Genomic DNA, 24,058 nt, shown 5'->3' on the forward strand with positions numbered 1-24,058 from the left:
GTCCATCAAATTTATGGGAGAAATGTTTGCTTGCTACTCTCCTTTCCCTAAATACCCCTGGGAAAAGGGTCAATGATTTTGATGTTCAAGACAGCTGTGGCTGCATACCTACTCCCTGCCCTATGCTTGCCTGTGGGTTAGAAGGGATTAAGATGTAGAACTTTTATTACCTGGTCTAACCCTTTCATTTTACCGGTGATTTGAGAGAGGGGGAAGTGATTTACTCATTCAGGAAAAAAGGAGGAATTTTATGGATCACTTACAAATGTAGTGATCATAAATTGTTACAGTAGCATCATTCAGTTATTTTATTTTACTTTGTTTTCTTCATATGTCCTTTATTTTTAATTTGTGTATTTATGATAATCAAAAAGACTCAGTTGTCCAAAGTCATTCTTAAAAAAATTGCTGTTTCTGTATACAAAGTTCTTTTGGTTCTGTTCATTTTGCTTTTCATTACTTTGTGCAAGTCTTTCCACTCCTTTCACTTTAAAAAATTATTTTGTTTTCAATTCATGGATTTATTTTAAACAACAACATTTAAGTGAACAAATCCATTGAGAGTAAGATCCTTTATAATGAAATTCTTATTTTAAAAAAAGGAAAAAAAATTCTTCCCAGATCATTTGAAGATCACTGCATACATTCCATTGCAGCCCATGACCAAAATATTTTCCTTTATGTGGGAACTTGAAGGACTTCCAAGAAGCTCTAACTCTGTGGGTCCTGTATTCAGCAGCTAAGAACTCTTACTGAGTCTAGGGAGTGGAGTCCACCTGCCACAGTTCCTCCATCCACACTGAGAAGAATTATGAAATAGTAAGAAAAAAACTAATTTAAGAGTCAACAACCCTGCACCACTTAAAGTCAAAACCTGAGTTTTGTCTTGTTTTCTGCTACTAACTCACTATGGCCTTAGTGAATCATTTCTCTCTGGGTCTTGGTTTCTTTTTTTATAAAAGGAGAGAATTGGACTTGAACCTCATTGTTCAATTCTACTTCTAATAATTGTAATCCCACCCTGAAGATGGCAAGGTGGCACCATAGTGCAAGGAGTGCCAGGCCTGGAGCCTCAGGCATTTCAGACCTGTGTAACTCTAGGCAAGTCACATAGTTCTGTGTGTCTCAGTTTCCTCAGCTGTAAAACAAGCTGGAGAAGGAACTGGTAAATCACTCTCCAGTATCTTTGTCAAGAAAATCCCAAGTGAGGTCACAAAGAATTGGACACATCTGAAATTATTCAGCATCAACAACAGTAACAACAATAAGAACAACAACAAATCCTATCCTAGTTACTCTAGGTGCCCTACTCCTTCCCCTTCACCAGACAGCAAAATGTTGCTTTTCTGCTTTCTTCCTTCTATTCTGCCTATTCTTTCATGCTCACTTTGACCCTTGGATTAATAATGCTTAATAATAATAACAACAAATTATTTATAACATATAATAAATATTATAACATTATTTATTACATATTTATATATGTATATATTTATACATATATAATTTATATTTATATTTATAACATTTAATTATAACATATAATTTATAACATATAATTTATTTATAACATATAATAAATATACATATAATGTGATATATAATATAATATATGTAACAAAATAAAACAAATGATAAAAATTTTTAAGATTTGTAAAATGCTTTATGTATGTAATCTCATTTTTCTTTAGAACACTTGCATTTTACAAATAAAGAAATTGAGAGAGATAAGGTGACTTGCCCAGGGTCATATAGTTAGGAAACATCTAAGGCAGTATTCGAAAATGTCATTACTCCAAGCCCAGTGCTCTAACCTCTATCCTGCACTGCTTCTGCCTTTGCCATCCTGTTCATTCTAGAGACTGAGCAGCTACCTGATTTGCCTCCTCTTACCCTGCATTAGGTCTGTCCCTTCCAATTTATTTTCACCTTGTTCTCTCTCTATTGATCCCTGTACCCTTCTCCTACTCAGATCTCAGTTTTATGTGTTGGGTTGATAGCTCCATCTTTATACATCAAGTGACCCTGGAGCACTGATCTCTTCTACTGGCACTACATACCCCCTGTACCACCAGGCTGAGCCAGGTATCAGTCCTAGGCCTTCTTAGCCTGCACCATCCCTTAAAAACTCTTAATCTGATGACCACAATCACGAAACATTCATTTGTTCTCACTGAGTTGAAAGCAAATGGTACTGCCTCTCAATAAAGATATGAAGTCTGTTGATTAAACTTCTATATCTCCAATGTCACCTTTTGCTCTTCCCCTCCATGTTATTCAGCCTTCCTTCTCCCTCCTAACTCCAGATATCCCAAATCTTTATTTTTTCTTCATTCCCTGATGCTTTTAAAAACAGAAAAGGACCTGATAATGGCTATTCCCTCTCACTTGAGAGTCAATTGATAAGGAAGCAAGGCAACAAGCATGCAAATGTTTACTATGTTCTAGACACTGTGCTAAGGAATGAAGATACATAAACAATAAAAAAGACAACCTCTTCCCTTGAGAAGCTTTTATTTTAATAGGGAACAAGATTTCATGAAAAGCTTTAGGAGAAAGGGGAAGAGACCCATATAGGGATATGGTCCAGAAAGTCCAAAACAGCTAAGAAGACCGGCCAGCATGGGCCCTGGTTTTCTCTGGGCCCAAAATTGTTAGTAACATGGCAGTCCAAGGTAGCACACTAGGTTTTCCTAGGGTCACACACAGGGATGTACAGGGAAACTACTCAGCCTCCTGGATGCCCTGCCACAAAGAAGCAGAATAGCTAATTGAATCTTTCTTCTTCCAAGATAATCAGTTCTGAAATAACAGTATAATCGGCCAGCCTTTATGAATACCAGCCAAGAATTATGTTTCTCCTAGTTTTTATGTGTTGTCTAAAAGTGTGGGAGAAAGGCTGGTGCCATACTAATAACTACTGTTTGGAATGGCTTCCTTGAAGCTCCCGCAAGTGAGCTTTATTCTGGGAACATCGTAGCTCTGATTATTTCTATACATGAGCCATTTTCTTTAACCAAACTAGACTAATCACAGTTTTCCCCTTAGATAGCATGTATTTTCTCTTTTCTACCTCTGCTCCTGCTGTTACTCCTGCCTAGAATGGTTTTTATTGTCTTCTCAATTTATATTGCCCTTTCTTCAGGATCTAGCTCAAATTCTATCTCAATTAGGAAAGCTTCCTCAACTTCCCCACCCTTTGGCAGTCACTCCTCTGCAGTCACTGACTATCTATTTCTCTCATTTGGCATTTAATATACTTATAATTGTGTCAAAGACTTCCTCCTGATATAAAAGGTCTCGACATCCTCTGACACCTCTCAATTCTTTGTTTTGCTTTTCATCATTTTGCAAGTGGAATCCAATGTTATCATCTGGAATTTTCCTCAGGGAAGCCATCAGCACCCTGTATAAGCACTTAAACCCACCATATTATACTTTCCCTCTGTCCTTGAATGCCCTTTTCCTAATTATAGGAATGGTAGTCAAATGGTAATCAAATAAAAACTACCAAAATACTTCTCCTTCACCAGCAATCATCTATATGTTAATTTCCTCTATGAAAATACAAGCTTCCTGAGCATAAGACTGTTTTACTTGCTTATATTTGTATTTCCAGCATGTAGCACCATTTAATAATAACCATTTAATAAATACATTTCCATTTTATTTTATTCCATTCCAAACAATGATATAGGCATCCAGATAACCATACCTTTTCTTTTCTGTTGTAAGTGCTATCAGGGGTATGTGTGTGTGTGTGTGTGTGTGTGTGTGTATTTAATTTGCATCTCTAGCCCCTGAATACCAAGCAAATCTGAGGGACATCTCCACAGGACTGAAACAACCTATCACTTTCTATCCAAAGGAGCTAGAGAGGGGAGAAGGAACCGAGCAAGAAGAAATGAAATCTCTCTTTCTCTCCAACTATTTTCAAATGAGTGAGGAAGAACTTGTTTAGCCCTTTAGCTGGAGAGAGGGGTAGCCACTCAAGCTGCCTTATCTCCGGACCTGGCTTGCCATGTGATCACGAATAAATGGCTCTGCTCTTTCCTTTTTCCAAATTGATTCTTTCCTGATCTAAGGTGACTGAATATCTTTGGCCAGTTCACCATTACATCCAGAAATTCCATTCTTTGTGGCACAGGTTAGTTACTACGGAGAGTAATTCTTTTAGAGAACAATTCTTGGAACTTTTGGGTTGTTTTTAAGAGGTCTTTTCCATCACCTCATCTAAACCGACCAAATTCAAGTTTTCTCTGAAAGCCCCAATTTAAGAAGGAAAATGGTTTTGTTGCCAGGATGACCAATGGAAATCTCTAGAAAGATGACATCCAAGTATAAATTATTTCCTTTGTGAATACATGTTTAAGTGCTCAAGTGCTCTGGGACTACCTCTTTTCTAAGCAAATATTCTTTGATTTGGTCCATGTGCCCTCAAGGAATGTTCTTCATGGTGGTATATAAATCATAGTAGCTTTGTTGTAAATAATCCTAAAATATCCCTTCACACTCAGCCTGTTGAACATAGTAACTTCATTATCCATTTGTTCCTTGTGATCTTAAAGCCTGAGTCAAGGCTATTGAGATTTTCATCATTTAAAATATTAATCTATGGTATTTTTTGGATGATGGACATATTCACTTTTTCCTTTTTGGGAAACAGTTCATTGACCATCAAATAACTCCTCTGCCTATAAACTTGCCTTTAGTTTATTTAATGAGCAAAATTTCTTCCAAATGTTGATGGAACAGTTCTCTCCCCTGAACTCCCACCTCCTAGTGAAGATTGCAATGGAAGGATTTAACCACTCTAAAAAAAGTTTCTGCTGCGATGTTGACTGCTATTTGACAAGAAAGCATTCTGGTCTTCTGCTTTTCCTCAAACAATTTATACACACACACACACACACACACACACACACACACACAGAGATATACATCTGTTTATATATCATAACATCTCCTCCACTCAGATTAAAATATAAGCTTCTTGAGGCTTGTTTTTGTGTGTGTGTGTGTGTGTGTGTGTGTGTGTGTGTGTATCTCCAGCTCTTAACATGATGCCTTGTATATTATAAGTACGTAAAAGAAAGTAAACTTGAATTGGATGCTTAGTTTCCAATCTATCTTGTACCCTAACTACATTTCCCTGAACAAGTCACTAAGTCTCTCTAAACCTGTTTCCTCATTAATCTACTTTCAGTTTTCTAGACCTGATATTCTATCTCTCTCTCTGTGTCTATATAGACATTTTCCTACACGACTCAAATGTTTTCCCTCTTTGAACCCTTAGCTCCTTTTAAAGCTGAATTCAAACACTGCTTCCTACAAGAGTGGCCTTATCTGATTATTTTAGTTGTTATTGCTCCCCTATAATCCCACACTATTATATTTATTTAATGCATATTTTATAGTCATTATCTGTGTACCCGTTGTTTTGCTTCCAAAATTATGTAAGTCTTGTGGGACAGGATCATTTTGTTTTTCTGTTTGTATCTTTAGTGCCTTAAGCAGTATTTGAATTGAATTGAATTCATAAAATGGGATTAAAATATTTATATTACGTACTCCATAAAGTTGAAATGAGAAAATCCTTAATGTATCAACGAAATGTGTTATCATCCTTATTATTTTCTGACTTAATTAGCTCCTTGTGAGGTCAGTCATTTGATTATTGTACCTTTTACATGCCATAATGAAAGGCCTGTTACAATTAGTTTCATTTGACATCTGAGGTGGGACTCTGGTCCTTATTATTATTTTTTTCTTTAGCAATTAACCTATAGTAGTTGAAACTGATTTTCCATCTGCCCCTTCTTTCTCAGTCCAGGAACATTTGAGTCAATCATTAAGACTGGGTGACGCTGCTGAATTTGTGGTTTCCAGCAGATTGGACATTTGGCTCTTCGTCTTTGAACAATGATCATTTTTCAGCCTTGTGGGGGATTCATTTTCATAACATTTTCAATAAATAATGAAATACCATGGAAACTCCTGCAGGCTTTGGGCTTGTTTTTTCTGCACCAATGATTTCAACTGGCCTTTAGGAAAGGGAACTATGTACTGACTATTCTTTGAAGTGTTTTTATGTTCTCATTGTTCCTGGCCTCAAAGACTATGTAGAGCATTAAACAGAATACTAGATTTGCATGATAGATTTGGAGTCAGGAAGAACTTCTGATTCTTACTGCATTTATTCTTTATGTTTTTATGGGCAATTCACTTTCTGTGCCTCACTTTTTTTAATCTCTAAAATGAGAAATTATAGGGTTGTTTTGAGGATCAAATAAAATAGTTTATGTAAAAATACATATTTTAAACCATCATATGAATGCTATTTTATTATTTTTAACGAATGAGCATCAAATGAGCATTAGGAGATTCAGGTTTTTCCAGCCTTGGATCTTCCAGTAGCTGTGTGACCCTGGGTAAGCTATCTCACCATTCTCAGGCCAGGCTCTTTATATGTAAAATGGGATTGAGTATACGAAATGGTCTCTAAGATGCAAAACCTGAAGGGCCGCATCTCCAAAGCTTTAAATAAAGATATTAGAAAATTAATCTTGTGTCTCTTTTCAGCAATGAGGTGATTCAAAGCAACTCCAATAGACTTATGATGGAAAGTGCCATCCACATCCAGAGAGAGAACTAAGGAGATTGAATGTGGTTCAAAATAATAGTATTTTCATCTTTTTGTTGTTATTGTATATTTGCTTTTTTTTCATTCTTATGTTTTTTTTCCTTTTGATTGATTTTTTCTCACAAAACATGAAGAATATGGAAATATATTTAGAAGAACTGCACATGTTTAACCTATTGGATTTCTTGCTATCTTGGGGAGGGCTAGGAGAGAGGGAGAAAAATTTGGAATATAAGGTTTTGCAAAGGTAAATATTGAAAACTATCTTTGCATGTATTTGGAAAAATACAGTACATTAAAAAAAAAGAAAGTGAGCCCAACTCAAAAGGATTTTTATCTCCAAAAAAAAAAAAAAAAGGAATTTTGCCTTCTGGGTCAAGGAAGGATCTTTTATTGAAATGCAAATATATAGGAGAGCAGATTACTGAATAAGTAGCAATTGGTTATAAACACATGAACATACCCTTTTCAGAGTAGAAATCTTAGCTGAAAGCAGATTTTTAATAGAGAAAGGGAAAATATGGGTTTAGATTGCAGAGAATTTTTCTTATGTCATGTACCCCTTTGATAATCTGGTGAAACTCACATATAAGTTTAGGATAATGGTTTTTAAATGCAAAATATATATAGGATTACAAATAAAACCAATTAGAGTGAAATTATAGACACATACAGATATTTATATATATACATATATGTGTCCATGTACATGTATATTTTATAAAAACCCAAATTCATGGGGGCAGCTAGATGGTGCAGTGGATAGAGTGCTAGCCCTAGAGTCAAGAGGTCCAAATTCATGGGCCCCATGTTAAAAACCCCTGATTTTAGAACTTAGGTAACACTGGTCAAATAAGTCTGAATAGCTTGCTCAGGACAACCAATCATATATTGAATATCAATATGAAGGATACATGAGAGAAGATTTGCCCAGAGACATATACTTACTCACCAATTTCCACTCTACCTCCATAATGTTTGGACACTATAAGGAAGGGCAAATGATGGCAAATGTGGTGAAGTGGAAGTGGAGTGGAGATGTGAGTCTGAATCCCAGCTCTTATCACTCACAACCTTTGGCCTGTAACTCAACTTCTCTAGGTCTCAGCTTCCTTTGCTGTGAAAGGAGGGTTTGGATGAAGTGATCTTTGAGGAACTTTCCAGTATGATCTTAAGTTCTCTGTGTTGGTCTGTTACCACCCATGGTGACCTTCATTAATTTTTAAGTTTTGCTTCTAAATTTATTGAAGAAAAGTGAGTCACTCAGAGTTACTCATTTGGCAAAGAAAAAATAAACTGAAGTCTAGAACAGTTCTTCTTTCTTCAGGAATTCCTCTGTGCTTAAGGTGAAAGATTGCTTTATGTGTTTGCAGGCAAAGTAGAAAGAATAAAATAGTATATAAATTTTTTTTTTTGTGCTTATAATTAGGTATTCAGTTCAATGCTTAATGAAAGACACTGATACTTCAAGGGGTCTATGATCTCATTAATGTGATTATTCCATCTCACTATAAGATTGCAACAAACCTTACCTTTTCAACTTATGTCCTACCATGATGCTTTGGAAACCTGCCTTTTAAATGTCTTCTTAACATTTTACATCAATTGACCATTAAGTCAGTTTTAAATCAATACTATACACTGGTGGCCTATTGACTTTGCCAGATGATTGGTCCATTTCCTTTTCTGACATGTTTCTGGTCATTGGTGGCAAAACTAAAGTCAGTTCACACAGTAATGGAGAGGCAGTTGGTACCTCAGTGGAATGGCTCTGGAATCAAGAAGACCTGAATTGAAAACCATCTTCAGATATTTACTGTACAATCTTGGTAAACAAACTCTGCCTCTGTTTCCTCAATAATTATAATAATAACACTGATTTTGTGACATTGGACAAGTCCCTTAACCTCTCAGAGTTCCAATTAACTGTCCAAGACTGTAACTTGCAGAGAAGCTACTGACCTTCATTGATAGAGATGATTTTCTCATCAAGATTCCCTACACATTGAAATCAATTATTCTCCATATAACCCTGTCTTTTCTTGTTCTCATCACTATTATCTAGTACTGTATTTTCCTAATTTGGAGGTGGAGTGAGGAAACTGTGATGTTACCTGGTGACCTTAACATATAGGAATAATTAATTAGATAACTTTCCCCTTGGAAAGGACTCAAAGTGGCTGTGGCCTTCTATCTTTTGGTTACCTCTTAAGGACAATAGTAAAAAGTACATTTTTTTTTGGGGGGGGGAAGGATAACTGTTATGTGTATCTGTGGCTCTTTTTTCCAGCTATCTTGTTTACTGAAATATTTAAATGTTTGAGCAAGTATTCCAAATCTTTTTTCTTTATTTATTAAAATCTCAGATATTTTCTCTCATAAAATAATGACTTGGAGAGAAACTTCCCAGCAAAGAACTGTTATTGCTACAGATGGGGAATTACTATAGTATTTGAAAATCTAAGAATTAAATCTCTTCCATTATAATAAAACTGATTCTTTTTAATAAGTAAAGATGCCCACCTTATCTTCTCTATGATAATACTTGCCTCACTTATGATATCCATATATGCATATTTGCCTATGGCCTTAGTTAAGAAGATCTAGTTTTCCCTTTAATTCTTATTGAATGGTGCAACAGCAATTCCCTGATTCTAAGGATAAACAGATAGATACTTCCCTGATAGAAAGTACTTGCTTGTATATAAGAATCCCTGTTCTTGCTTTCTTTTTTGTTCACTCAACTTGGGGGGAAATATTTCTGAACTTTTTTTTGTTTGTTTTGTTCAAATAGCCTGGCCAAGAGTACAGAGAGTGCAAAACTGTCAGTTTTTGGTTTTTGCTTAAAAGAAATATTTTACTAGAGTTTGCCAAATAGACAAATGATACAAAGCAAATGTACCATTGTACTTTTACTGTATGGTCTCTTGTAACCTTGTTTACTGTATTCTTTGGATGTTTCTGGTTAGGAACTTATTGCATTAGAATACAATATTGGGCAGGCAGAATAAGTTAGAGAACCTGAGTTTAAATAGGTTCTTTAAGGCTTACCTCCCCAGATCTCAGTTTCATTGTCTGTAAAATGAATGGGTTAGACTCAGTAGCCTCTAAGGCCATTTATGATTTATGGTCACATTTGTTTATAATCTGTTAAAATGTTTCAATGGGTCTTTTCTTCTATAACCTCTGGGTGGTGCTGGTGAACAAAGTTATTCAAACTAGCATTTGTTTGTTTTCCCTTTTTGAAGAGAATATCAGGGAGATGATGCTGTGACATGGAAGTGATTTGGATTTAAGTGAAGGAAGGCTGAGCAAAGTCATCAGTCTCACTTTCTCCTCCCAGAACCATCTGTTCCAGTATCCAGATATAGATTAGGATAACTGGAGATAGCATTATTCCTGTCCTGACTCCACATACCTGGAGAACTCATTCTCTGCCAAACCTCTCTAATCTCGAGTGGCCAAAGCTTCCTTTGCAATTGCATCTTGACCTTCCTCTGCATAAAATTCTCCTCCTTTATGAGGGAAAATAGTTACCTGTCTTATTTGCTCAATTGTCTTCATGATTAGACTTTGTTTACTAGCAGTAGGTACTGGGGATTGTTTTCTCTCCCTTTCTCTCTTTTACTCATTTGTTGACATAATTCAAAACATGCTTCTAGAAGATCCTTATTAGTACTATAACCACTACACAGTTGAGTGACCTTCCAATGCTTTGCTTTGTTAAGAAAAGGGTAAAATGCCTCAATAAGTTTCCTCCATTGATGAAATTGCATACTTAAATTAGATTGCAAATAAATTTGTGGCAATCAGTATTTATGCCATAATTGTGCAGGATGTATGGCATAAATATTGATTGTCACAAACTGATTTGATTTCCAAGTATAAGAATTTAATAAGGGCAAAAGAGACTTGTTGAAATATAAATTATAAAGCAATTATAGATAACATTTATTCAACACTTTAAGATTTATAAAGTTTTTTTTTTTTTTTACAAATATTATCTCATTTTATTCTCACAACAACTCTGGGAAGTAGGTTCTACTAATTATCTTCAGTTTATATAAGAAGAAATTATGGTTAAGTGATTTGTGCAGGGTCGCATAGCTAGTAGATATCTGAGATTGGATTTGAACTCTGGTCTTCTTAATCAGAGGCCCAGATTGCTATCTATTGTGCCATACAGCTACCTTTGTATATTTTTCTTTGGTGACTCAAACTTAGTTTAAAATTTTGGGGCAATTATCAAGGAGCAATTTACGTAGTAGAATTTTGTATTATCTAACACCTTCTAGCAAATTGTATCAGAAATCAATAGAAAATGTCTGCAAAAGCCTCCTCATCTTTTCATCCAGGAAACCCCCAATATGTACATAAAATATTCTCATAAAGATTTTATAGGGATGAGAAAGAATGCAGATGGGTTGGTAGTTACTCTTATTTGGCAATAATAACTCACAAAAACTTTAGAATCTTATTGATGAAATATGAATTGTATTAATTCAAATAATCAAAATCATTTGATCAAATCAGGAAGCATTTTTAATCAAAATCATTTATTAATCAAAAGCATTTATTAATGCATTCCAGACATTATATTAAAACATGGGAATATATAAAAAAGGTGAAAAGTATTCAAGAAGCTTACATTCTGATATTAGGGAGTGAGTGAAAGTTTAAAAACTTATGAACACAAAAAATAGAAAAAAAGTCAGAGGTGTAAGAAGGCTAACCATTCTCAAAAGGGGGAATATCATTAATGAAATTAATTTTTTTTAATTTAGGATTTTATTTTTCCCCATTCTCCCCCTCATTGAAAATGCAAGCAATTTGATATATATACATATATAGTCATGTAAAACAAGTCCATAACAATCATGTTATGAAAGAAAACAGACTAAAACAATCTGATCAAAAACTAAAGGAAATGAAAAAAATATGCTTCAATCTGTATTCAGACATGACCAGTTCTTTCTCTGAATATGGATTACATTCCTCATCATAAGTTCCTCAGAGTTCTCTTGAATCATTGTATACTGAGAATAGTTATGTCATTCACAGCTGATCATCTTACAATATTGCTGTTACTATGTACACAGGACATCTCGTTTTGCATCAGGTCATGGAAATTTTTCTAGGTTCTTCTAAAAACATCCTGCTCATCATTTCTTATAGCATAGTAGTACTCCATCATAATCACAAACCACAATTTATTTAGACATTCCCTAATTGATGGGCATCCCCTCAATTTTCTTTTTTTTTCCACCAGAAAAGAACTGCTATAACTATTTATTTTGTACATATAGGTCCTTTTCCTTTTTATTTTTTAAGTCTCTTTTGGTATAGAGATTCAGTAGTGGTATTGCTAAATATAATTACTTGATTACTATTATATTATTATTATTGCTATTATATTATATTACTTGATTACTATTATATTACTAATATAATTACTTGATTACTATTTTTATCTTTACTCTGCCAATCTTTGAGCTTACCTTATTATTGATGTAAATCTTAAACATAAAGTATATTTCCCATGTAAAAAAGATATAATCAATTTGTTCACATTTAAACAGTTTGTCCATGGTGAAGTCCTTAAAATTGCTCTTTGACATTGGTTTTTATATGTTAAAATTTCTAAGTTCAGGTTTGATTGATAGAAAATCTTGAAACTCTGCAAGTTCACTGAATATCTCTTTTATCTTATAGTTAATTTTGCTAGAGCTGATATTTTTGGCCACAGCCCTAATTCTTTTATTTATCTATAGAAAGGATTCTAAGACCTGTGGTCTTTTATAGGAGCAGCCGTTTTTCTTATACAATGTTCCACATTCTGTTCTATTTTCTCATTCTTTATAATATGTTTTGTTATTTCTTGATCTTTCATAGCTTCACTGGCTTCCCTTTGCCCAATTCTAATTTTTAAAGAATTATTTTTATCTTTGAGACTCTCTACCTCCTTTTCTAATTGGTTAAATGTTTTTCTTAATCTTGTTTTTCTTGGATGCTTTTAATTTTTTTCTTTAGTTTCTCCTCAATATCTCTCATTTGTTTTTTGAATTCTTCTACAAATTCTCTCTGATCAGGGAGCCATTTCATGGTACTCCTTGAGGTAGAAGCTTTTTTTTTTTTTTTTTTTAACTAAAATGTCTCCCTCTGAAGATGAATCCCAATCTTCCCTGTTCCTATAATATGTTTCAATGGTGAGATTCTTTCTTCTTGGCAGCTCATTTTTTTTTAAGTAAGAGGCATTAGTGTAAGTACCTATAAACATGGGGTGGGGGAGATGATGCCTCAAGCATCCTTTCAGCTCTCCACTTTGACCAGGAACCCCAAACCAAGAGCTCCAGCCTCCTGCAAGTTTCCACAACCAGCTGCATCCCTGCCTCACTGCCTCTGCACTCCTGGTGTATTGGTTCCTTCTCACCAGCAGCACATGGGAATATATAAGGGAGATGACCAGCAGCACAGCAGGATCTGGCATTCCCTATCAATGGAGAGTCACTCTGTCTTCCTGGATTCAAACCCTCACTCAACAAACTGTCTGGGAGATGAAAGTGTCTGTGGTTCCTGCTAGGGCTCCAGCCACAGCCAGCTAACCTGGGGAATCCCCACTTGATGTTTCTGCAGAGCTAACCTAGAGGTGGTTGCACTTCAGACAGGTTAATCCCCAGCCCAGGGTCTTTCTTCAGATCTTGTTGAATTGTATCAAGAGGACCCCCGTTCTGCCCCAAGTCTTCTTGGTTTTTCACCAATCTATGTTCAAAAGCAAATTTATTCTATTTGTAGGGGAAATTGGGAGAATTTGAAATTTGTCAACCTACTCCACCAGATTCCCAGAGTCCTCCCTTAGCAGTAATTTTTAAGGAATTATTTTCTGTGAGTTTTCATATCTCCTTTTCCACCAGCCTAATTTTTATTTAAAAGACTTGTTTTCTTCAGTGGATTTTTTTCTCCCATTTGGACAATTCTGCTTTTTAAGGCATTCTTATCCTCACTGGCTTTTTGTTCTTCCTTTATCATTTGGCTTAGTCTTTTTTAAAAAGGTGTCCTTTTCTTCAGCATTTTTTGGTCTCCTACTAAGCTGTTGATTTGTTTTTCATGATTTTCTTGTATTACTCTCATTTCTTTCCCTAGTTTTTCCTCTATTTCTCTTACTTGATTTTCAAAATCCTTTTTGAGTTCTCCCATGGCCTGAGACCAATTCAATTTTTTCTTGGAGGCTTAGATATAGGGGCTTTAACTTTGTTATCTTCTGGATGTGTTTTCATTTTCCTTGTCACCATAATAACTTTCTATGGTCAGAATCTTTTTTTGTTGTTTGCTCATTTTCTCAGCCTGTTACTTGACTTTTAACTCTTCTGCTTCCAGAGTGGAGTGTGCACTGTCCTAAGCTTCAGGGGTTTTGTGTAGCTGTTTTCAGAGATAGTTCTAGGGATCACTAAGTTTTCAGTTCTTCCAAGAAGATATGATCTAAGGTGAGACATGTTTACTACTCTCCTGGCCTGTGCTCTGGTCTGCAACTAAAATTACTCTTTTTTGTCCTGGTACTATGAGGAAGTCCATTATGACTGCAAGTATAGTGTGTTAATACTCCTCCTCTTCCTGGGACTAACACCCAGGACTGTGAGGATCTGAGTATGAACAAAGCAACAAACAGTGCTAGCAAAGAGACCCCCTATAATTTCCTTCTGACCAGTTCTTTGACCACCTTACCTTCTGTGGCCTGAGAGCCAGAAATCACCATTGCTCCTGCTGATTGGTTGACTCCCAAGACTGGCTTCTGATTTGCTAGGGCCAACTCTGCTGGCATGGCCTGTGACTGGACTGTGTTCCACTCTCACCCTGGAGAAACCTGTCAACTTTCCAAGTTATCTTGGGATGGAAAATTGTTTCTCTCTGTCTTCTTGTGGCTTCTGCTGTTCTAGAATTTGTTTAGAGTCATTATTTAAAATTATTTAGAGAGGCTTAGGGGAGAACTTAGGGAATTCTCTGCCTTTACTCCATCTTGGCTCCACCTCCCATTGATAAAATTTTAAAAAACCTAATGTAATACTAACATTTATACAATAAACAGAAATATTTATACAACATGATGTGATAGAAATATTTGAAGTCAGGAGATTTTGTTCATATCCTTGTATCCTTTCTCATAAGCTGTATGACCCCAAACAAGCCATTTTACCTCTTTAAACTCGGTTTTCTTAATTGTAAAATAGGAGGATAGTATTTGTAAAATCTATTCCATGTTTGTTGTGAGAAAAAATGTTTTGTTAATTCTAAGAGACTTTAAAGATTGTCTAGTCCAGATTTTTCAAATAACGAAATTAAGCCCCAGAGAAATAAATTTTCTTGCTCAAAGCCACCTAAATGGTCAGGTGGACGGGCTGTGGCTTGAACCCAGGTCCCTTGATTCTAAATACAATATTATTTTCACTACACCATGCTGATATAGTATAAAAATGTGAGGTATTAATTATTATGCAAATAGAAATTACTAAACATTTTGGAAAGACATTTAGGAAGTCTGAATTCAATACTGAGTGTGTTTCATTTTTAAAGAAAGAAAGCATGACATGAAGTTTCAAAAGAATGAACTGTGTAATGTCCAACTTGACTGAGTTCCTTTGCTTTTCAGTGGGAACCATGCAGTTTTAATTTGTTTTGGTTATCACTGTTGTTTTAATCAAACTAATCAGAATGCAACAGATGTCCTAGTCTCTAGGTCACCAGTAGGCAGTTTTTTCAATCAGCACCAAACTTCCAGTAGGGAAGAGGGAGCTCCTTGTGCGTCTGAACAATGGCTCCCTTGGCTTCTTACTGAAAATATGTAAAGGCTTTGAGGAGAGACTTGCTTCAGCCAATCAGCCTTAGCCAAAAAAAAAAAAAATAATGGGTAGAAGCAGGAAGACAGGATAGAAGTCTTGTAGAAAAGTATCAAATCTTATCCTACCTACAATGAAGCATCTGTACTTCAACACAATTATTCTTCCTTCTCACCAAGAGATACTTAAATAGTGACATGAATAACATCATTACGTTTTTCTTCTTACATGTCTGTGTGTAAGAGATTTGGTATCAAATTTCAAGGATGTAGAATGGAGAGAAAAAGCCAATGGATTAAAAAAAAACCATTTTCAGTAATAATCATGGAAACAGAAGAGACCTTATTGATCTTATAGTTACACAATTAACTTTTAAAGATGAGGAAACTGAGGTCCAGGAAGGGTAAAGTGATCAGTCTTTGAGGACAGAGATTGTATCTTGTCCAAACTTTGTATCTCCCCTAGCAGCTATGGTGCTCTCTATGTAATCTCTAAAAATGTTTTTTGTGTTACATTCTTCAAAGTCACATGCTAGTTAGTAGCAGAACCAGAACTAGAATACTAGTCTTCTGACTTTTAATCTAGAGATCTTTCTCCTAAGAGAATTAATAAAATAGATCTTAAATCTATTCTTATTATTTATTATTTATCATATTATTCTTATTATTTAATAATTGTAAGATAACCAATAACTACTAGTAGATATTTTGCTATGCTTAGGCTTTCTTCTTTAAGTTTCTTTTCAACTCCTGACCTTAATCAGTAGATAGTACTGATATCCACTAATATGATGCTATTTAGTTAGGTACTGTGCTCACCCTGGTGATTATATCTTCATTCTGATGATTATATCTTCATTGTGCTGAGGAGCATTGAGAAGAAATGCTTCCTCAGAAGCAGAGGGATGAGGAACAGACAGAATATAAGAGACTTTTCACATCTAAAACATAAATTAGAAACATTTTAGACTGTCTTGGTGATCCATTTCTGGCTACTTAATAAAAAACAAATAAGAAAAAAACTTCTTAGTCCAGTTAATTTTTTTTCCTTTTGATGTCATCACTGAAATGGATAAGTCTTAGTTGGAAAAACAAAACAAAATAGATCACTTCTTTTGTGTCTCATAGTAGTCTGAAGAAGCCATCTCTTTCATTCAGAATCTATCAATTAGTCAATCAATAAACATTTATTAAGTACTTGCTATGTGTGTAGCAGACATTGCTAAGCATTGGGAATACAAAGAAAAAAATCAAAAAAAATTCTGTTTTTAAAGATAGTGTATTCTAATGGACGATTCAGTATAGTAGCTGAAAGATAACCTTAGAGGGGAAGGTGCAAATAGCTGGGAGAAAGAAAAAAGGCTTCCTGAAAAAAAGTAGCATTTGAACAACTTAAGAAGAATTATATTAAATTATGTAAGTATATCAACTTACAGTATATTTAAAGAACCCAGGAATTTGAAGAACAATAATGTGGACAAGAGTATTTCTGGCATGAGGGTCAGCCAAAGCAAAGGCATAGTGTTTGGAGATGGAGTGACAATGGGAAAAGCAATAAATAGACATATATGATGCAATTATGGGAAGAAAAGAATAAGAAGGTGGGAAATATAGGAAGATGTCACATTATGAAGAGCTTTTACTGTCAAATGGAGAATTTTATATTTGATCCTAGAGGTAATAGAAAGGCATTGAAGTTTATTGATTTGGAGTATCATGATTAGAATTATACTTTAGGGCCACAACTTTAGTAGTTAAGTGCAGAACAGACTACAGTGGGGAGAGACCTGAGTCAGGAAGACCAATGAGAAATATGTTGCAATAATTCAAACAAGAGGTGATAAGAACATGAATTAGGATGTTGACTGTGTGAGTGGAGAAATGAGGACATATGCAAGAGATGTTATGGAAATAAAAATGATAAAATTTGTCAATTGACTGAATGCAAAGGGTGAGTTAATTTGAGAAATCAATGATGACACTGGAATTGTGAACATAGATGACTAGGAAGATAGTGAAGCTCTTGGCAGTAATCAAGAATTATAGAAGAGGGGTAAGTTTTGGGCAAGGAGGAATAATGAGTTCATTTTTGGACATGCTGAATTTAAGATTCCCCTGAGATGTCTATTAGGCAGTTGGTGATGCAAGACTAGAACTCAGCAGAGAGAGAGACTAGGACTGGGTGTATAGCAACATCAGCATAGCTATCATATAGCAATTAGGAGATTGAAGTCAAATGGCCAGCTAGGGAGAAAGAAAACTCGATGGAGCAGTGCCATGAAAACTCAGAGAATAGAATACAGGTAGAAGTCTATCAGTTGTGTCAAATGCTACAAAGAGTGAAGATGGATGAGAATTGAGAAAGAAGAATTAGATTTATCAGTAAACATTTATTAAGTGCTTGCTATGCAGTCAGTACTAAGAGATATACAAAGGTAAATTTGGAGGGAGAATTTCAATTGAATGATGAGATTGGAAGCATAAAATGAAAAGGAAAAAAGTGAAAGGAGAGGAAATAGAATCACAGTGCAGATGACATTTTCAGGGAATTTAGTTGAAAAAGAGACAATTGTAAGATGATAATTATTTGAGATGGTAGCATCTAATGAAAGTTTTTTCAAGACTAAAAGAGGAATGGATACAATTTGTGTTCATTGGAGGATGACCATGATGGTGAGAGGTCTAGATGTTGTCTCAAATGAAGGAAAAATGGAGCAGTGGAAAAACTGATAGATTTGCAGTCAGAAGAATTGGTTTGAATGCTGTTCTGTTACTTATTACCAGTGTAGAGTATATGGGGTATTTAGACTGGCATTACTGATGTGAGGATTTGCTGAACCCTTTTCTGGGATGCTCAACCCTTTGGGATGTCTACCTCTCATCCAACTCTCATCTGTGGCTTTAAGAAGCTGTAGCACATGCAGTGACCACATACCATAGTAAGCCACCTAAGGGCTAAATCAGGTTGAGGATAACAGACAGGTTTCAAACCCATTGGTAAGGTAGGGTTAAGGCAAGTAAGGAATGAGCTCTTTACTTGCAACTTAGGCAGAGGATGGTTGACACAGAAAGGATTTTTTGTCCTGGGTAAGAGGTTGAATTTGAGAATGTCTAAAGTCCATTTTGATGCTATGATTTTTCTGGCATTGTTAATGACTCTATTTGTTAATGCCTCCCCCTCTTCTCCCAGATTAAAGGAAATTGGCCACTGCAATTCATGGATCATTCAATGAGTGCTCATTTATTAAAAAGCTACTGGGCATCAGTTACTGTGTTATATGTTGGGGATACAAAGACAGAAATGAAAAATGAAACATATTTTATTGAATGTATATGAGACAGCTATACAATCTTAGTATATACAAAAATGTAAGGTGAATTTGCAGGACATTCATTTCAGTTGGGGAGATTAGGAAGTGGGAGGTAGGATTTGAAATGAGCTTTGAAGGAAGCTGGGTATTCCAAGATGAGGAAAGTGAGAAGGGAGTACATTCTAGGCACTGGGGACAAAACAGAAGCAAGAGATGGAAGGTCATTTGTGAGGAAGAGCAAGAAGGTCACTTGGGATAGACTAAAGGATGTTTGAAGGAGAAGGATGTGGAATAAGGCTAAAAAGGTAGATTGGAATTAGGTTATAAATGGCTTTTGTTTTGTTTTAAATGGTATTTTTTCCCAATACATATAAAGACAATTTTTAACATTCTTTTTTTTATTCTCCCCAATCCTCTATTAAGAAACTTATGTGAACATTCATTTTTATTTTTTTTATTTGTTTTTCTTTGTATCCTCACTTTCTTTTTTTTTTAAATTTTTATTTTTTATTTAATGATTACTTTATATTGACAACATTATTCCTTGCACTCCTTTCTTTTCCGATTTTTCCCCCCCTCCCTCCCTCCACCCCCTCCCCTAGATGGCAAGCAGTCCTTTATAGAACATTCATTTTTAAAATAAAATTTTGAGTTCCAAATTTTCTCCTTTCCTTTCCCTTTCCCCTCCATAAACAATTTGATATGAGGTACATATACATGGATATATACACATATATATATGCATGCAATCATGTAAAACATATTTCCATATAAGTCATGTTGTAAAAGAGGAAACAGAATAAAAGGGGGAAAAACCATGAAAGAATAAAATGGAAATAATATGCTTTGATCTCCATTCATAATCCATTAGTTCTTTTTCTGGATGTGGATAATATTTTCCATCATAAGCTTTTTGGATTATTCTTGAATTATTTTATTGCTGAGAAAAGCTAAGTCAATTACAGCTGATCATTACACAATATTGCTTTTTATAGGGTATAGTATTCTTCTGGTTATGCTTACTTCACTTTGTATCAGTTTATGTAAGTTTATGAATGCTTTTAAATGACAAACAGAAGAATTTTTTCTATCCTAGAAATTAAAGAAAGCCTCTTGGATTTGTTTAGTAGAAGAATGACATGGTCAAACCAGTGCTTTAGGAACACTAATTGAGCTGCTGTGTGGAGGACGTTTTGGAGAAATTTGAATCAGGGAACCCAATTAGGAGGCTATGCAGTAATCCAGATTAAAATTGAATGAGGATCTAAATTAGGGTAATCCTGTGATTGGAGATAAAAGGAAAATGTGATAGATATTATGGAAGTAAATTCCATAAGACTTAAGTGATTGAATATGTCCAGTAAGAGAGAATGAGGAGTATAAAATGAATTTGAGGTGAATCTGGGTGATTGGAAGGACAACGACCCCTCAAAAAATAGAGCAACTAGGAAGAGGAGTGAAATGGGTGGAAGGAAAGATAATGAATTCTATTTTGAATGTATAGAGTTAATAGTCCTTATAGGAAATCCATTTATAGTAAAGACTATTTTTATGAAAAGGAATGGTTATCTGCTATACCATAGATGCAATTTTTACACTAGTAAAATTATGTCTTAGTTAAATCACTGAAAAGAAATCACATTTCAAATGAGTCTTCAGCCACTTATTCTATAGCACCACTTGAGTCTTCATAGTCTTCATTCATAAGTCTATACCATTTTTACTCTGAAATTGACATCGCCCCTTATGTTTCTGTTTTACATTCTCTTATATGACATTCTTCCTCAGATTCCTTTGCTGAGTCATTTATTTTTTCTCCTAAATTCCATCTTAGGCCTTCTTCATTCTTTGTCCTCTCCGTTGGTGATCTCATTAGTCTGTATAGGTTCGAAGATGATTTCTATGCAAATTAAAAAAAATATTTTATATATCTACCACCCTACCTTTCACTTGACCTATTGCAATAACTTCTTAATTGATCTTTCTCCTTTTCCAGAAAGCTTCCAAAGTGATTTTCCTAAAGTCCAGATCTGAGCATGTTAATAGACAACTTCCAGGTGTCCCTGTAATTTCATATATATAATATATATATATATATATATATATATATATATGACTGTCCTCAGTGTTCCTCAGAGACAAAACTCCATTTCTCTTATGTCCATACTTTGGTATTTGTTATCTCCAATGGTGGAAATACACTCCTTCCCCATCTTTGTCTCTTAGAACCCTTAATTGCCTTCAAACCCAGTTCAAACATTACGTTCTCCATATGGTCTTTCCTGATCTCTCCCAAAGACTAGCATCTCCCCACCAAACCTCCTTGTATTTATTTCACATATATTTTGTGTTAGTCATATGTATATATGCTGTCTTCCCTGATAAGTTGTAATTTCCTTCAGGGATATTTCATATTTATTCTTTGTAAATCCATTGCCTAAAACAGTGTTTAAAACAAGCCAATTGATTGAGTGAACAGATAAGCCTAAATGAATTCATTTTCCCTACCCCATAATGTGATGTTTTATTTTCAATAGGAGTATATGCTATACCTTCTTCAGCTGGAACAGAGAGCAGAGGAGCAGTTTTTGGAGCACTGGCTGAATCCACATTGCAAGCCTCATTGTGATAGGAATCTGGTCCATCCTGTCTAATAGGTCCAGAATGATCAGGTACATTCTCTCCCAGAATTCTTTCCCTTGTAAAATAGATTCATTTAGGTGAATTTTCCTCTGTCTTTTTTTTTTTTTTTTACTTATCACTGTTTCTCTCCTAAAGCTTTAAGATAGGGGAGAATTGATACGTGGGAGGGCAAAGTGAGCCAGCAACTGGTTATGTTTTGTGCCTGTTTTCTGATTCTGTTGAGTAGGTAAGACCTGTAGAATCTTTTATGTTACCTTGGATGGTAAAAAGAAAATATGCATTATTTGTATTACACTCAATTTGTTTTCCAACTCCCAATCTTTTCCCCTCTTTAATCCTTCTTTATATAGCTGCAAAAATATAAAATAGTTCTGATCAGGATCAGTAGCTCCCTATCTTTTTGAGGAGAAAATACAGATGCCTCAGCCTTGAATCTGAAGCCCTCCAAGGAAGCTCTTGGCTCCCTGCTTTCTTCCCAATCTCACTTCTCATTATTCCCTTTCACAGTTTCTACCTTCCAGTCAAAGTATACACATAGTGTTTCTCTGGGTTTTTGTACAGGCTCTCTATCTGCCATGCTAGGAATGTATACTTTCTTCAACTCAACCTTTCGAGGACCTTCCTCTAAGGATCATTAGATCACACTTCCAGAACTGGAAGGGATACAGAGGGAATCTAGTTTAGAGTCTTAATTTTATTGGTGAAGAAACTGAGAACCAGGGAGTGATAAATGACTTAACCGTGGTTACAGAGAATAGACATCAGAACCCACCTTCTCAAACTCCATTTTTAGGGCTTTCTCCATTGTCAGTCAGTCAGTCAAAAAAGATTTATGAAGTGCCAGGTGTCAGGTACAGTGCTAAGTACTGAGGATGCAAAAGGAGGTAAAAGATAGTCCCTGATCTCAAGGAATTCATAATCTAAATGGGGGAGACAATAAGCAAAAGAATACATACAAACGATATGTACAGAATAAATAGGAAATAAATAAGAGAGGGAAGGCACTAGAGTTAAGAGAGATTGGGACAGGCTTCCTGTAGAAGGTGGAATTTTACCTGGAACTTAAAGAAAGTTATTCTCTAGAGAGCTTTCCTGTACACCCGGATTTCTAGTGTATTTATTCTTCCTTCTAAGTGGGTTTATCTTTTATTACATTGTTTAGATACATTTTGTATCCTCCATTAGCATGGATACTTTTTGAAGATCAGGATTATGTCTATTTTTGGATTACCAGTATTTGGTACAGTGCATGATATACAGCAAAGCAGTTAAATGTTTATTGAATTGAATAATATTCTGTTGAACCTATAATTCGACACTTAAAAATAATGCTTTTGTCCATTGATTTTTGCCTGATGGTAGAATTCTCTTTCCGGAAGGCTCTAAAAATAGACTAGACTATTTGCTTTGGGTGATTTTGGAAAAACTCCAGAACTCAAGAAAATGAATTTTAAATTTGTGCTAGAACTAAACCAGATCCACAGAGGAATGATGAATAAAAAGCATTTATTGAGAATTTACTATGTGCCAAGGACTATGTGGGAATACAAACACAAAAATTAAAGACAATTCTTGCCTTCAAGTAGCTTACATTCTGATGGGGGGATTGTGGTGGTTGTGAGAGAAAAGGGAGCAGTTGGCTAGGGAGGAGAATTTTTATCCCCAAAGTGGGTGGGGACTTCTCATCCAAAGTGGATGGAAGGAAAGGAGTAACCCAGCATTGGTCCATAGCAGAAGCAATTTTTTAGTGGCCACAAAGATGACTTGCTGATTGTTAATTTTAAGAAATCTGGATTTTAAAGAACCCTTTTAAAAAATAATATTTTCTTTTCCTCTTAATTACATGTTAATTTTTTAACAAAAGGTTTTGAGTTCCGAATTCTATCCCTTATTTACTTTTGTTCCCCTTCTTGAGATGGTAAGTGATCTGGTATACAATGCATGCAGATCCTATTTTCCCCCTAATGCATTCCTAGAAACTAGGGGATGGCAAGCAGAGTGGGGAGAAAGGTCTACATAGAATTGTGGTTAAATTTAAACCTGCAGTTAACTATTTTACCACCAGATGTCAGTAACATCTTGGTAAAATAAAAAGATGTGTGGAGAAAGTACAGAGTGGATCCATTTTTGAAGTGGAGGAATCATGAAGGGAACAACTGGTGAAAAAAAGAGAAAGAAAGTAATGAAAGAGGAGTAGGGTTCTTTTAGGCATCATTTTAAAGGTAACTTAAATTTGGGAAAATCTGATGTGATTTAAAAGAAAGCAAAACCCATTAGAAGTAATATGCATTTAGGAGGCGATTTTAATTATGAACTTGGTTTTTACTTCAGATTTAGAGTCTCTAAAGACTTGGATTTAGAGCCTCTAAAGACTTTAAAGATGAAACTGGAGTGAGGTGAGGTACAGAAAAAAGTAATTCTAGATTGAGAGACAGAGAATTCAAATCCCAACTCTACTATTAACTACCTGTAAGACTTTAGACAAATCACTTTCCTCTGAGTCCTAGTAATCTCACTTCTAAAACGAGAGGTGGGTATAGATGACTGAGGTCCCACTAATACAAAATCACTTATCTTAATCTTGACCATCTAGTCTAGCCTCCAAATAAATGCTACATTCCCATCTACGTTATT

General features: G+C 35.1%; 1 protein-coding gene across 1 annotated transcript in view; it reads left to right on the forward strand.

Annotated features, from left to right (window-relative positions):
• C4H17orf67 (chromosome 4 C17orf67 homolog) overlaps window positions 1-24,058 on the forward strand; it is a 52,364-nt gene that overhangs the window by 24,942 nt on the left and 3,364 nt on the right. The window contains exon 3 of the mRNA XM_051994243.1: window positions 21,319-21,453. Coding sequence (XP_051850203.1) covers window positions 21,319-21,435 — 117 coding nt within the window. The 3' untranslated portion in view covers window positions 21,436-21,453. The remainder of the gene's footprint in view (window positions 1-21,318; window positions 21,454-24,058) is intronic.

The sequence above is a fragment of the Antechinus flavipes genome, chromosome 4, assembly GCF_016432865.1.
Source record: "Antechinus flavipes isolate AdamAnt ecotype Samford, QLD, Australia chromosome 4, AdamAnt_v2, whole genome shotgun sequence".
NCBI lineage: Eukaryota > Metazoa > Chordata > Mammalia > Dasyuromorphia > Dasyuridae > Antechinus > Antechinus flavipes.